Below are 15,343 nucleotides of genomic sequence, written 5' to 3' on the forward strand. Positions count from 1 at the left end.
TAAATGACCAAACGCATTATCTTTTTCATTTTCTTTCTAGGATTTGGTGGCTTTTGAATATCAGTGGACTAGCTTCTTCGCTAATTTTGACACAGAAATTCCCTTCTTGCTAGAATTGTCCGAATCTCAGGCTGGTGAGGTATGTAAAGGAAGGGTCAAAAAGAAAGAAAAAATTGGCTAATTTTTTTAATTTTTATTAAAAAATTTTTCAGACTACAACACTACCAATCCTAATTTGGTTATCATTTCCTTAAACTTTGTTGCATGATGTAAAGAAATTTTTAGTTTCTGTGCCACCCCCTATATATATATATAAGAATGTATATATATGAATATATAATATATATATAAGAATATATATATGTTCTTATATATTCTTTTTGGTTTTTCTGTGCCAGTTTCTTTATAATAAAGATACTCATTTCTTAGAGGTGGTGTCCTTGTCAGTCAGGAATTCTGCTGGGCACCAGTTAATAAGCCTAGGAATAATTCTTCACATATGAATAGCACACCTTTGTCAGTTGAACCTCTAGGTGATGACAAGCTTTCTTTCTAAGCAAACAACGTGAAGTTGCTAGGTTCAGGCTAGGAACCATTCCATGAGTAAACTGAGGTATGTAAATCAAGAACTAAGATACAGAACTGTTCCCAAAACTAGTCAACAGGCAGAATCAAAGAGATCTTGAGCTTGCATTTGAGCTTACTTTGGGTTTGGACTGCCAGTCTTCAGTCTCCTGTGTTTCACTGTGACCCAGTATAAGCCCTACTCCTGATCTTTAGAACTGGAGCTGATCTTTGTTGCCATGCACTTTACTTTTACCTTTTTTACCTTATGCTATAAACCCCACAGTATATTGGTATTATTCTTGTTTAGTCAATTATCTTTTTATCTTTAAAAATACTTTTTAAAGATTTTAAGTAATTTAAAAATCTTACATATCTGCCCATGCAGTTGAAATTTCTGGTGCTGTTCATTTCTTTGTGTTAGACACAGATGTTCATATGATATAATTCCCTTCTCCCTGAAGGATATCCTTTAACATTTTTTATAGTGTGAATCTTCTGATGATTCAGAAGAAAATTCTTCCAGCTTTTGTATGTCTGAAAATATTTTTTTCACTTTCATTTTTAAAAGTATTTTTGTGGTGTATGGAATCCTAGGTTGACAGTTTTTTCCTTTCAGTACTTGAAAGATGTTGTTTCACTCTTTTCTCACTTGCGTTGTTTCTAATGATGTCTTTTATCTTTTTCTTTGTTCTCCTGCATATAATTAGTCTTTTTTCCCCTCTGGTAGCTTTGAAGATTTTCTCTTTCATTACTGGTTTTGAGTAATTTGATTACCATATGTCTAACTGTAATTTTTTAACTGTTCATTTTTTTAAATCATTTATTTTTATTTTTGGCTGCCCTGTGTCTTCATTGCAGGGAAGACTTCATTGCTTTCTCTAGTTGCTATAAGCCGGAGCTACTCTCCAGTTGTGGCGTACAGACTTCTCATTGCAGCGGTTTCTCTTGTTTCAGGGCACAGGCTCAAGGCATTGGGCTTCAGTAGCTGCAGGTTGTGGGCTCAGTAGTTGTGGTGTGTGGGCTTTCAGATGTGCAGGCTTCAGTAGTTGTGGCACACGGGCTTAGTTTCCTTGCAGCATGTGGAATCTTCCTGGACCAGGGATCGAATCTGTGTCCCCTGTGTTGGCATTCTTAACCACTGGACCACCAGGAAAGTCCTGTCTGACTGTAATTTTGATCATACTTCTTATGCTTGGGTTTTGTTGAACTTTTTGGATCTGTGGATTTATAATTGTATCAAGTTTGGGAAGTTTTTGGCTATTGTTTTTTCTGTCCTCTTTCCCTTCAGAGACTCCAGTTACCTCTATATTAGGCCACTTGAAGTTGGCCCACCTCTTACTGATGCCCATTTCCTTTTTGTTTTTTTAATTCTTTTTTTTTTTCTTCTCTCATTACTGATTCTAAGAGTGAAAAATATTCACAAAGATTTGCTCAGGCAAGTGTCACTCCTGGTTTCTTGGTACCTTGTTCTCATTCCCACTTTCTTCCCATTCTCTTTCACCCATTCTGTTACTAATAGGTAACAAATCTCTGATAAACTCTTTTCTGTCTCTTTTGCACAAATGATCAGATACATTGCTGTTTTCTTATAAACTCTTCTTTCTTTCATTGAAGAGTAGCATACTATATGTAGTCATTTCTACTTTGCTCTTTTAACACTATGCTCAGTGTATCCTAGAACTCTCTCTAGGTCAGTTCATTGAGAGCTTCCTCATTCTTTGTTATAATTCATAGTACAGTTGACCCTTGAACAATGCAGACTTGAACTACCTGGGTCCACTGATACATGGATATTTTTCAGTAGTAAATACTACAGTACTGCAATTCACGATTGGTTGAATTCATGATTGGATGTGGAGAAGCTCCGAATGCAGAGGGCTAACTGTAAGTTATACACAGATTAACCCATGTGTTCAGCTGTACTCCATTGTGTGGATTTATCTTAATTTACTCAGCCACTCTCTTAGGTATGTGTATTTAGTTTATTTTCAATATTATGCCATTGCAAACAGTGCCATAGTAAATAACTCTGTGCTTATGTATTTTCATATTGTTGGAGGTTTGTATACCTAGTAATGGGATTGCTGGGTCACAAGGTAAGTGCATTTGTAGTTGTGTTAGCTATTGCCAAATTTCCCTTCAGAAAGATTGTACCGATTTGCATTCCCACTAGCAACATATGAGAGTGCCTGTTTCGCCATAGCTTTCCCAGTAGAATGTGTTGTCATACTTTTTAAGTTTCGACAGTCTCATAGATGAGAACTGATATCTTGGAATTATTTTAGTTTGTGTTTTTCTAATTATTACTAAGCTTGAACACTTTTTCATATGTTTGAAGGCCATTTTATATTTTATTTTCATGTCTTTTTCCCATTTTAATATTGGCACAGTATTATTAACTGGAGCTATAGAGTACAGGTTTTAGGTCTTTTGTCCATTGTTTTTTTGAGTTCTTTATATATATTTAGGCTATTAACTTTTTGTCTATGATATATATTCAAAATATTTCTTCCTTTTTATCAGTTGCTTTGTTTATTGTGGTTTCTTGCCATGCAAACTTTTTATATAAATTTATTAATATTTTCTTATATTGCCTATGGATTTTAAATCGTATATACAGAAAGGCTTATTAAGGTTAAAGAGGAGTTTACTCATTTAGTACTTATATGGTTTAATTTTTTAAATTTAGATCCCTAATTTACTTGAAATCTTCTTGTGTATATGATGTGAGATATGAATCTAATTTTATCTCTTGTCCCCAAATCCAGTTAGAATCCTGACTATGTTGCTCACTAGCTCTGTGACCTGGGACACATGTAAATTAGCCAGCTCATCTGTGGAGAGGGTATCATGATAGACTGAACCACATAGGATTACAGTTGACCATTGAACAGCACTGGTTTTAGGGACCCAGACCCTCCACATTCTGCATGTAACAGTCAGCATTCTGCATGTAACTTATTGTCAGCCTTTTGTGTACACAACAGCCTTTTGTGTACAGCCTTTTGTGTACAGTCAACATTCTGCATGTAACTTACAGTCAGCCTTTTGTGTACACAACTCCTCCTATACTCAGTCATTCCATATCTGTGTTTCCTTGGCATCTGCAGTTCCACATTCACAGATTCAACCAATTGTAGATCATATATTATTGTGGTATTTACTATTTTAAAAGATCCACATATAAGCGGAACTGTCCAGTTCAAACCTATGTTGTTCAAGGATCAACTGTATTTGAGATAATATATTTAAATACTTACCATAGTTCACATGGTAAATCCTCAATAAACTTTAACTGATTACTTTTAAAGAGTTTTTACAAATCAGTAAGACAAACTCCAACTAATAAACATACAGAGGATGTAAATAAGCAGTTAATGACCAAAGGGAAGTCCAAATGGCCACTGAACATATCTGAAATATTCTGCTTCATTAAAAATCAAAGTAAAATAAATCAACAATGAGGTACCATTTTTCATTTGTCACCATATTTTTAAAAGGACATTTAATGGACAGTGCTTACCTTGAGATAGGCACACTCAGATATTGTAAGTGGAAGTGTACATTGATCAAACTTTTTTGAAACCAATTTAGCAATATAGTTCTGCCTTTTTACCCTATAATTTCATTTGCCTTAAGGACATAATCAGAAATGTAGATAAAATTTATGATAAATTCATTGTAGTATTATTCATGATATAAGAAAGTTAGTAGCAATATAAATTTCCAAGAATAAAGGACTTTTAATAAACTTTGGTACAATCTGTATATATTCTATGACTATACCATAAAAAAAAGACTTGAAGAAAATGTACCAGAATGTTAACAGTTCTTAGAGATTGTAGGTGTTTTTATTGTGTTCTAAAATAAGCATATATTACGTATTTAAATTGAAGGGGAAACAGTCAGTATTATTTAAGGAGATTCAAATTGCCTTTTGAAGTTTTGAACTCTTGACATAGATCCTGCATATTAATGTTTGATTAATGTTTAGCACTATGCACGTCAAAGCTGAGACATACTTCTGTGGTTTCCTGAGAAACTTCTGTCAGTACTTCTATCCCTTGGATTCTTCCTCATTGCTGATGTTAAATTAGTATTATTAGAATTAATAAATATTGTAATTTATAGAAGTAACATACTTCTAATTATTGAAAATGTAGAAAAATTTTAATAGAAGAAAAAGACTCCTTTATGGTTAGTAACTTAGAACACTGATGGTGGTTCTTCCAACTTCCTTTCAGTAGTTAAAAACTAAAAATTTGACAAGAATGTCTTTCCTTCACCTTCCATTTCCTTTCTTTTTCTTTTGCAGCCATTTGCCTTTTTCCTTTGCTAATTTTTGTTTGCTATCCCCAAAATTCGTGTTGTCCTCTTGTGTTCTTGTAAAAACCTGCAAACATATCTCTCCCTCTTTTTCTCATTCTCTGTCTCTTTGACACACTTTATTTATATACCTGCATGCATATATCAGGGGTTTGTGATTGTTTTATAAAATTGTGATCTTAATATATATAATGTTGGCTTCTTTTTTAGCCATTCAGAAGTTACTTTAGTCATGGAATGATCTCCAGTCATATAACTGAAAATAGGTAAGATTCTTGGGAAAGAAAGGTGAATGGTAATAGAGAAAATGGGGTTGATAAGGGAGTGGAAATGGGGGTAGAATCTTAGTCTAGAAGCTGGATCAAGAAAGTATGAGTTGATTTTCTTACAGAGTAAGAAATCCATACTCTATAAAATCCTTTCACTCCTTCTGTATTTATGTATTAAAGAGTTTTATATTAAACTGGTTTTTAAAACATTGTAACTTGCTAAAATCTAAAGAAAGGAATTTTTTTTATTCCATCCCTAGCCTAGCAAAACTAGAGGAAGCAGGGTGTCTAAGGGCTTGGCAGGCATCAACTGTGGCTTTTAGGGAGTAAACGGGATCCAGCATAAAGGTCCAGCCCCAGGAAGACATGGGAGCATGAGGGCTGCTGTGCTTGTTTTCTTGTAGTGTTTCCTCAGCACCCATGATAATCAGGAGGGCCAAGCTGGGGATAGTTCCTCTGATCAATAAATGAGAGTTCAGTTCAGTTCAGTCACTCAGTTGCATCCAACTCTTTGCGACCCCATGGACTGCAGCACGCCAGACCTCCCTGTCCATCACCAACTCCTGGAGTTTACACAGACTCATGTCCATTGATGTGGTGATGCCATCCAACCATCTCATCCTCTGTCATCCCCTTCTCCTCCTGCCTTCAATCTTTTCCATCATCAGGGTCTTTTCCATTGAGTCAGTTCTTCATATCAGGTGGCCAAAGTATAGGAGTTTCAGCATCAGTCCTTCCAATGAATATTCAAGGTTGATTTCCTTTAGGATGGACTGGTTGGATCTCCTTGCTATCCAAGGGACTCTCAAGAGTCTTCTCCAACACCACAGTTCAAAAGCATCAGTTCTTCGGCACTCACTCTCTTTATAGTCCAACTCTCACATCCATACATGACTACTGGAAAAACCATAGCTTTGACTAGATGAACCTTTGTTGGCAAAGTAATATCTCTACTTTTTAATAAGCTGTCTAGGTTGGTCATAACTTTTCTTCCAAGGAGCAAGTGTCTTGTAATTTCATGGCTGCAGTCACCATCTGAAGTGATTCTGGAGCCCCCCAAAAAAGTCTGACACTTGTTTCTGCATCTATTTATCATGAAGTGATGGGACCAGATGCCATGATCTTAGTTTTCTGAATGTTGAGTTTTAAGCCAACTTTTTCACTCTCTTTCACTTTCATCAGGAGGTCCTTTAGTAGTTCTTCGCTTTCTGCCATAAGGGTGGTGTCATCTGCACATCTGAAGTTATTGATATTTCTCCTGGCAATCTTGATTCTACCTTCTGCTTCATCTAGCCCAGCGTTTCTCATGATGTACTCTGCATATAAGTTAAATAAGCAGGGTGACAATACACAGCCTTGACGTACTCCTTTCCCAATTTGGCACCAGTCTGTTGTTCCATGTCCAGTTCTAACTGTTGCTTCTTGACCTGCATACAGATTTCTCAGGAGGCAGGTCAGGTGGTCTGGTATTCCCATCTCTTTCAGAATTTTCTATAGTTTGTTGTGATCCACACAGTGAAAGGCTTTGGCATAGTCAATAAAGCAGAAATAGATGTTTTTCTGGAACTCTCTTGCTTTTTCAATGATCCAATGGATGTTGGCAATTTGATCTCTGGTTCCTCTGCCTTTTCTAAAACCAACTTGAACATCTGGAAGTTCACGGTTCATGTATTGCTGAAGCCTGGCTTGGAGAATTTTGAGCATTACTTCACTAGCGTGTGAGATGAGTGCAATTGTGCTGTACTTTGAGCATTCTTTGGCATTGCCTTTCTTTGGGACTGGAATGAAAACTGAAAACTTTTCCAGTCCTGTGGCCACTGCTGAGTTTTCCAAATTTGCTGGCATATTGAGTGCAGCACTTTCACAGCATCATCTGTTAGGATTTAAAATAGCTCAACTGGAATTTCATCACTTCCACTATCTTTGTTCGTAGTGATGCTTCCTAAGGCCCACTCGACTTTGCATTCCAGAATGTCTGGCTCTAGGTGAGTGATCACACCATCGTGGTTATCTGGGTCATGAAGATCTTTTTTTTATAGTTCTTCTGTGTATTCTTGCCACCTCTTCTTAATATCTTCTGCTTCTGTTAGGTCCATACCATTTCTGTCCTTATTGTGCCCATCTTTGCATGAACAGTTCCCCTGGTATCTCTAATTTTCTTGAAGAGATCTCTAGTCTTTCCCATTCTATTGTTTTCCTCTATTCCTTTGCATTGATCACTGAGGAAGGCTTTCTTATCTCTCCTTGATATTCTTTGGAACTCTGCATTCAAATGTGTATATCTTTCCTTTTCTCCTTTGCCTTTCACTTCTCTTCTTTTCTCAGCTATTTGTAAGGCCTCCTCAGGCAACCATTTTGCCTTTTTGCATTTCTTTTTCTTGAGGATGATCTTGATCCCTGTCTCCTGTACAATGTCATGAACCTCCATCCATAGTTCTTCAGGCACTCTTATCTATCAGATCTGATCCCTTGAATCTATTTGTCACTTCCACTGTACAGCCATAAGGGATTTGATTTAGGTCATACCTGAATGGTCTGGTGGTTTTCCCTACTTTCTTCAATTTAAGTCTGAATTTGGCAATAAGGAGTTCATGATCTGAGCTACAGTCAGCTCCCAGTCTTGTTTTTGCTGGCTGTATAGAGCTTCTCCACCTTTGGCTGCAAAGAATATAATCAATCTGATTTCGGTATTGACAATCTGGTAATGTCCATGTGTTAGAGTCTTCTCTTACGTTGTTGGAAGAGGGTGTTTGTTATGACCAGTGTGTTCTCTATTAGCCTTTGCCCTGATTCATTCTGTACTCCAAGGCCAAATTTGCCGGTTACTCCAGGTATTTCTTGACTTTCTACTTTGCATTCCAGCCCCCTATAATGAAGAGGACATCTTTGGATGTTAGTTCTAGAAGGTCTTACAGGTCTTCATAGAACCATTCATCTTCAGCTTCTTCAGCACTGTTGGTCGGGGCATAGACTTGTATTACCGTGATACTGAATGGCTTGCCTTGGAAAAGAACAGGGATCATTCTGTCGTTTTTGAGACTGCATCCAAGTACTGCATTTCGGACTCTTTCATTGACTGTGATGGCTACTCCATATCTTCTAAGGAATTCTTGCTGATAGTAGTAGATATAATGGTCACCTGAGTTAAATTCACTCATTCCAGTCCATTTTAGTTTGCTGATTCTTAAAATGTCGATGTTGACTCTTGTCATCTCCTGTATGACCACTTCCAATTTGCCTTGATTCATGGACCTAACATTCCAGGTTCCTATGCAGTATTGCTCTTTACAGCATCAGACTTTACTTCCATCACCAGTCACATCCACAAACTGGGTATTGTTTTTGCTTTGGCCCCGTCTCTTCAATCTTTCTGGAGTTATTTCTCCACTGATCTCCAGTAGCATATTTGGCACCCTCCAACCTGGGGAGTTCATCTTTCAGTGCCCATCTTTTTGCCTTTTCATACTGTTCATGGGGTTCTCAAGGCATAATACTGAAATGGTTTGACATTCCCTTCTCCAGTGGACCACGTTTTGTCAGAAGTCTCCACCATGACCTGTCCGTCTTGGGTGGCCATACACAGCATGGCTCATAGTTTCATTGAGTTAGACAAGGCTGTGGTCCATGTGATTAGATTGTATAGTTTTCTGTGATGGTGGTTTATAGTCTGTCTGGCCTCTGATGGAGAAGGATAAGAGGCTTATAAATGAGAGTAGATCTTTCCTTTCTTTTCTTCCCTAATTCCAGTCCAATCTGATAAGGAGACAAACTACCTGACTAGGATTCAGAGTCATCTTTTTCTGCTCAGTGTGTCACTTAGCTTAAATTAAGCATCAGAATAGAATCAGAGTCATGTTTACTTTCAAAAACCACAGTTTGATGCTTAAGAACAGTGAAAAGAAATGCAAAGGATTTTCCGCATGACATACTCTTAAGTGAAACGTGTCATTTTGGGGGCTCCAGAGAGCTGTAGTACCGTAGTCCTTTATGTCTCAGCACAGAAGAGAATTCAGCAAGAGGCAAAGTAATAGGTAAGAAGTGATTTATTAGAATAGGATGCTTTTGAGGCTTACAAGGGGGCAGTTGACAGACACTACATCTCCAAGAACCTTCTGGGCTACAATTTTATAATCATAGAAAGTGGGGAGGGGGAAATCTTTGTCTTTCTGGAGTAGAAGTCATGCTTCCATCATCAGCTACTCCTCTAGATTGAGCAGGAGAGTTTTCTTGTCCCTACATGGTCAAACTAGGTCCACAAATTATTGTTTTTTTGTTGGGTGCAGAGAGCATGTCCTAGCTTACTGAGCTCACTGGGCAAGATGTGGGTCTCATGTCACCATTGTTTTAATGTTTTGGGGCGTGTTTTGTGCTCCTGTTGCATGGTTTTGTGGTAACCACAAAAGTAGCAAACCTACTTTCTTGAATAATCATAAACTTACAGGGGTCTACCATGTTCTTTCTACTTACAGTCTCCTAGTGGGATTAACTATTTAATCACCTGCTTTGTCCCTTTACTTTGCCGCTTTCATAAGGACACTTTCAGGAAAGGATATGTGATAAAGAAAGCTGGCTTAGTCTGTTTTAGCTGCTGTGACAAAAATATCATAGACTGGGTAGCTTATAAACAACATTTATTTCTCCATTACAGTTCTGGAGACTGGGAAGTCCAAGATCATGGCACTGGTAGATTTGGTGTCTGGTGAGGGCCTACTTTTTCATAGATGGCTGTCATTTCACTATAACTTCATGTGGCAGGAGGGGCAAGGGACTCTCTCTGGAACCGCTTTTTATAAGTCTGTTTTATAATCCTGTTCATGAAGGCTCAATGAAGGCCCAAATCTCTCTCTCCTAATACCATCACTTCGGTGGTTTGGATTTTAGCAAGTTGAATTTTGGACGGACACAACATTCAATCTGTAGCAGAAAATATCTTTTTAAAATACCCTATAGTCATTGACTATTTGTTGAGAAGGCATGACATACTAAACAACAGATACATGATTAAAAAATAAACCAGACACAGTCTCTTCCCTCATAGAGTGTATAGCATGGTGGAGAAATAAGGCATTAATCAAGCATCCTCACAAAAAAAATATGTAATTGCAAAACTCTGATTCCTTGAAGGAGAAAAGAACATGGTTACTGTGAAGACCATACCCCAGAGCTGACCTCTGGGGGTAGATGTGAATGATAAGTAAGAATATTAAGGGAGAAAAGCAGTGGTCCTGAGATGAAAATATCAGAAACATAAAAGAAATGTGTGTGAAGGAAAATAAATTTGAGTTTGCCTGAAAGGGGGAGTTGGGAGAGAGTGGCCTTTCATGGAGCTAAGGAAATTGTCTAGGCCAGACCATGTAAGTCCCTGTTGGCCATGTGAAAATTTCAGCCCTTCTAAAAGTAAAGGTTTTGTGTGTTTAAAAGATTGTCTTCTCTGCCATGTGGAGAATGGATTGTAGAGGGCAGAGTAGAAAGCACAGAAACTACAAGGAAGCATTGCAGCCAAGAGGAAAGAGGGTAAAGGGGGGATGGTTGCAGGAATGGGCAGGTATGAGAAAGTTTGCAGCTGGGCTTTCCTCATTCCCTCCTAAAAGCTATACAGGAATGGTTAACAGCTCTGTTGTCTGTCTTCAGTGTATCACAACTGCTATCATTCTTGAAAATGTATATTTCTATCAAAATGCTGCTGTATAAAATTGAGATTTTGCTCTGTCTCTGCATCATGAATAGCAAACTTAAAGAACTTTCTCCTTAAGCAGCAAGAGAAGTTGAAAATATAAATGTGACTTCGGTTTAGTTATGTCTTCTCTTCTCAACTAACAGGGAGCGTTAGGTGGACTGTACTGATCACCTTGCTCAAACTGCAGGATGCCACTCAGAGAAGCCCAAGAATGTCCTCATTTAGAAGTTTCCTTGGCCAGGAATCTCTTCACTAATCATGTTTTTGATTTGCCACTCTAGCCCTAATAGGCAGCCATTCGTTCTCTTTGGTAATCACTCCACACGAGAAAACCTCAATGCTGGCAACTTTAACTTCCCTTCTGAAGGGCACCTAGTACGCAGCACTGGTCCCAGTGGGAGCTTTGCCAGACACATGGTGAGTGACTTGACTTCCTGGTGCTTAATTGGTTTTATTATCAATTGGGGAGGAGGGGAGCTGGATAAATGGAACTTTTCGAATTGGTGAATTGATTTAACCTTAAACTTGAAGTTGTTTTGGTGTAAAAAGTGATTAAAAACTGTTTTTATATAAAAGTACTAGGTATGATTTGAAAGCATATTTAATTTTAAAATATTTGAAAGGAAAAGGATAAAAAAATACAAGCCAAACTTTAAGATAGCCAATTAGTATCAATAGTAGAATAAGAATTTTAAATTAACTTGAAAATAGTCATTCCAAGCCTAAGTTTATGTCTTGACTGTTACATTTCAAGTGCTGAGAGAGAACTATCACCTAGAAATCTATATCCAGTGAAAATCCCGTTTAGTAATGAGGTAATCAAGACATGCCCAGATGAAAGAAAACTTAAGAGAATTTGTTACCAGCAGACCTACCTTAAAAGAATGATTAAAGGGGGACTTCCCTGGTGGCCCAGTGGCTAAGACTCCACGCTCCCAATGCAGAGTGCTCGGGTTCAATTCCTGGTCGGGGAATTAGATCCCACGTGCTGCAACTCTGAGTTTGGATTCTGCAACTGAGAGTTCACAGGCCACATGTTGCAACTAAGATCCAGAGCAGCCAAATAAATACATAAAAATAAGTATTAATAAAAAAGAAGGACTAAAGGAAGTTTGGGTGAAATGAAGAAATGATTTAAAAAGGAAGGACTCTTAGAACAATAAGGAGGATGAAAGAATACAATGATGAAACCAGTACATTTTTTTGTATACTTTAAAACAGTGAATTTTTATCTCAAAAAGTTACAGAAAAAGAAACCAGCCCCAGTCACACTCACGTTATGGATGATACAGCCAGTTTCTGTTTTTAGGTCTTTATGACTCCAAAGCCAAAGGGCTTTGACTCATTAATTCAGTAATCCTTTTTGACTATGTTCCAGTCACTATGCTAGGTTGAGGAAAATATTTATGGTCTTTGCCTTGGAGGATCTCACAGACTACTAGAAGAGTCAGTGAGGATTGTGCTCTAAAATGTTTGGAGTGATAATTTAGCCATCCATTATACACCTTAGAATGGCTGAAACACTGACACCACCAAATGCTGGAGAGAATGGAGCTTCCGAAACTCTCATTCATTACTGGTGAGAATGCAAAATAGTGCAGCCACTTTGGAAGACAGTTTGACAGTTTCTTACAAAACTAAACATCGTTTTAGCGTCAGTTATGCTCCTTAGTATTTACCAAGAGAGTTGAAAATTTATGTCCACACAAAAAGCAGCTACACAGGAATTTATTTATAACATCACTTTTTATAATTGCCAAAACTTGGAAGCAACCAAGTTGTCCTTTAGTAGGTGAATGGATAAATAAAACTGTGGTAAATCTATATAGTAGACTGTGTTCCAGTGATTAAAAAGGGCTATCAAGCCACAAAAAGACATGCTGTTGCTGTTGCTGCTGCTTAGTCGCTTCACTTGTGTCCTGCTCTGTGTGACCCCAAGCACTGCAGCCTGCCAGGCTCCTTTGTCCATGGGATTCTCTAGACAACAGTACTAGAGGGTATTGCCATGCCCTCCTCCAGGGTATCTTCCCGACCCAGGGATTGAACCCAGATTAGGGAAGCCCCACAAAAAGACATGCAGGGACCTAAAATGCATACTGCTAAGCTGAAGAGCCAGGGACTTGCCTGGTGGTCTAGTGGTTAAGAATCTGCCTTGCAATTCAGGGAACGCCAGTTTGATCCGTGGTCTGGGAACTAAGATCCCACGTACTGTGCCACAACTACTGAGCCTGCACATTCTGGAGCTTGTGTACCATTGCTAGAAAGCCTGAATGATGCAACTAAGACCTGATGCAGCCAAATAAACAAATAAATATATATATTTTAAAATGTTAAGCTAATCTGCAAAGGCTACATAGTGTATGATTTCTACTGTGTGACATTCTGGAAAAGGTAGAACAATGGAGACAGTACAGTAAAGGAAATTCCCTGGTGGTCCATTGGTTAGGACGTTCACTCTCACTGCCAAGGGCCCGGGTTCAGTACCTGGACAGGAAACTAAGATCCCACAGGCCATGTGGTACAGCCAAAAAAAAAAAATACCAGTGGAGATAGTAAAAGATCAGTCATTGCCTGGGGTTTGGGAGGAAAGGAGAATGGATGGATCACAGGGGATTTTTAGGAAAGTGAAATTATTCTGTATGATACTAAAATGATGAGCACGTCATTATACATTTGTCAAAATCCATAGAAAGTACAGTACTAAGAATGAACCCTAATATAAACGGTAGACTCTAGTTAATAATAATTTATCAGGACTTCCCTGGTGGTCCAGTGGCTGAGACACACCATGCTACCAATCCAGGGGGCCCAGTTCCCTAGTCAGGGAACTGGACTCCACATGCCACAACTAAAGATCCCATGTGCGACAACTAAGATCCAGAACAGCCAGATGATAAATAAAAATAAATATTTAAAAATAATAATTTATCAACATTAGTTCATCAGTTAAAACAAATATAATATTATAAGACAAATAATAGGGGAAATTGTGGAGACAGGGGGAAGGAGAGGAGGTAATATGGGAATTCTTTATACTCCTGGATCAGTCTTTCTTTAAACCTGAAACTGCTCTAAAAATAGTCTATTAAAACAAACATTTAGCAGATTATTTACACAACTTTTAATAATAATCAGAGTGCTTTATTATACAAATATGAAAACATAATGAAGTTAAGGAACTCACTTGAGAGCTGGTCCTGGGGCAGTGGGGGCCCTAGTTATGAACTTTCATCTTCATTCAGCTCTGTTCCAAGGTGATATACTTAACTTTTCCATTTCTGTGCTATTTGTGAATAATTTACAAATTAAATAGGTGATATTAAATCTGCACATTCAGATTATCTGAGCAGTTTTACATTATACATGCAGATCCTATTGTACCAATTTCCTTTTTAGTGTAAACATCAATAAAAATTTTTTGAAGTATAGTCAATTTACAATAGTGTTAGTTTCAGGTGTACAGCACAGTGATTCAGTTATACATACACACACATATATATATTCTTCAGATTCTCTTCCCTTATAGGTTGTTATATTTTGTAATATTGGCTATGCTATACAGTAGGTCCTTGTTATCTATTCTATATATAGTAATGGGTATATGTTCATCCCAACCTCCTAATTTGTTCCTCCTCCCATCCCCGTTTCCCCTTTGGTGACCATGCATTTGTTTTCTGTGCCTGTTGGTCTCTTACCGTTTGCAAAGTAAGTTTATTTGTATTTTTTTCTTTTTTTGGTTCCACATATAAGCGATAATATATGGTATTTATCTTTCTCTGGCTTACTTCACTTACTGTTATAATCTCTAGGTCCATCCATGTTGCTGCAAATGGCATTATTTCATCCTTTTTTGGCTGAGTAATAGCCCATTATGTATATATGTACCACGTCTTTATCTAATCATCTGTTGATAGACATTTATGTTGTTTCAATGTCTTAGCTATTGTAAAGAATCCTGCAGTGAACACTGGGGTGCATGTATCTTTTCCAGTTAGGATTTTCTCTGGATATGTGCCCAGGAGTACAGGATCATGTGGTAGCTCTATTTGTAGTTTTTTGAGGAGCCTCGATACTATTCTCCATAGTGGCTGCACCAGTTTATATTCCAACCAGTGATGTAGCAGGGTTCCATTTTCTCCATAGCCTCTCCAGCATTTATTATTTGTAGACTTTTGATGATAGCCATTCTGATCAATGTGAGGCGATACCTCATTGTAGTTTTGATTTGCATTTCTCTAATTAAACATGTTTAGCATCTTTTCACGTGCCTTTGACCATCTGTATGTCTTCTTTGAAGAAATTTTTTCATTATTTAAAATCTTCTGCCCATTTTTTCATTGAGTTGTTTGTTTTTTTTGATATTGATCTGTATGAGCTGTTTGTATATTTTGTAGATTAATCCCTTGTCAGTTGCATTTAAATAAATTTTAGGTTAATATATGCTTACATGAATTTCTGACATCATCTAAGGAAGCATATTTGAAATACATGGCACCTTGAAAAA

The 15,343-nt window shown here is 37.6% G+C and overlaps 1 protein-coding gene across 5 annotated transcripts in view; it reads left to right on the plus strand.

The window, feature by feature from the left end:
• The window catches only part of DNAAF9 (dynein axonemal assembly factor 9), a 173,201-nt gene that overhangs the window by 67,958 nt on the left and 89,900 nt on the right, over nt 1-15,343 (plus strand). For 4 of the 5 annotated variants that reach the window (XM_019971938.2, XM_070802139.1, XM_070802140.1 and 1 more), the window contains exons 8-10: nt 41-139; nt 5,104-5,159; nt 11,121-11,256. In XM_019971938.2, coding sequence (XP_019827497.2) covers nt 41-139; nt 5,104-5,159; nt 11,121-11,256 — 291 coding nt within the window. The remainder of the gene's footprint in view (nt 1-40; nt 140-5,103; nt 5,160-11,120; nt 11,257-15,343) is intronic. The other variant, XM_070802141.1, reaches the window with a different exon arrangement.

This window comes from Bos indicus, chromosome 13 (genome assembly GCF_029378745.1).
Source record: "Bos indicus isolate NIAB-ARS_2022 breed Sahiwal x Tharparkar chromosome 13, NIAB-ARS_B.indTharparkar_mat_pri_1.0, whole genome shotgun sequence".
NCBI classification, from domain to species: Eukaryota; Metazoa; Chordata; class Mammalia; order Artiodactyla; family Bovidae; genus Bos; species Bos indicus.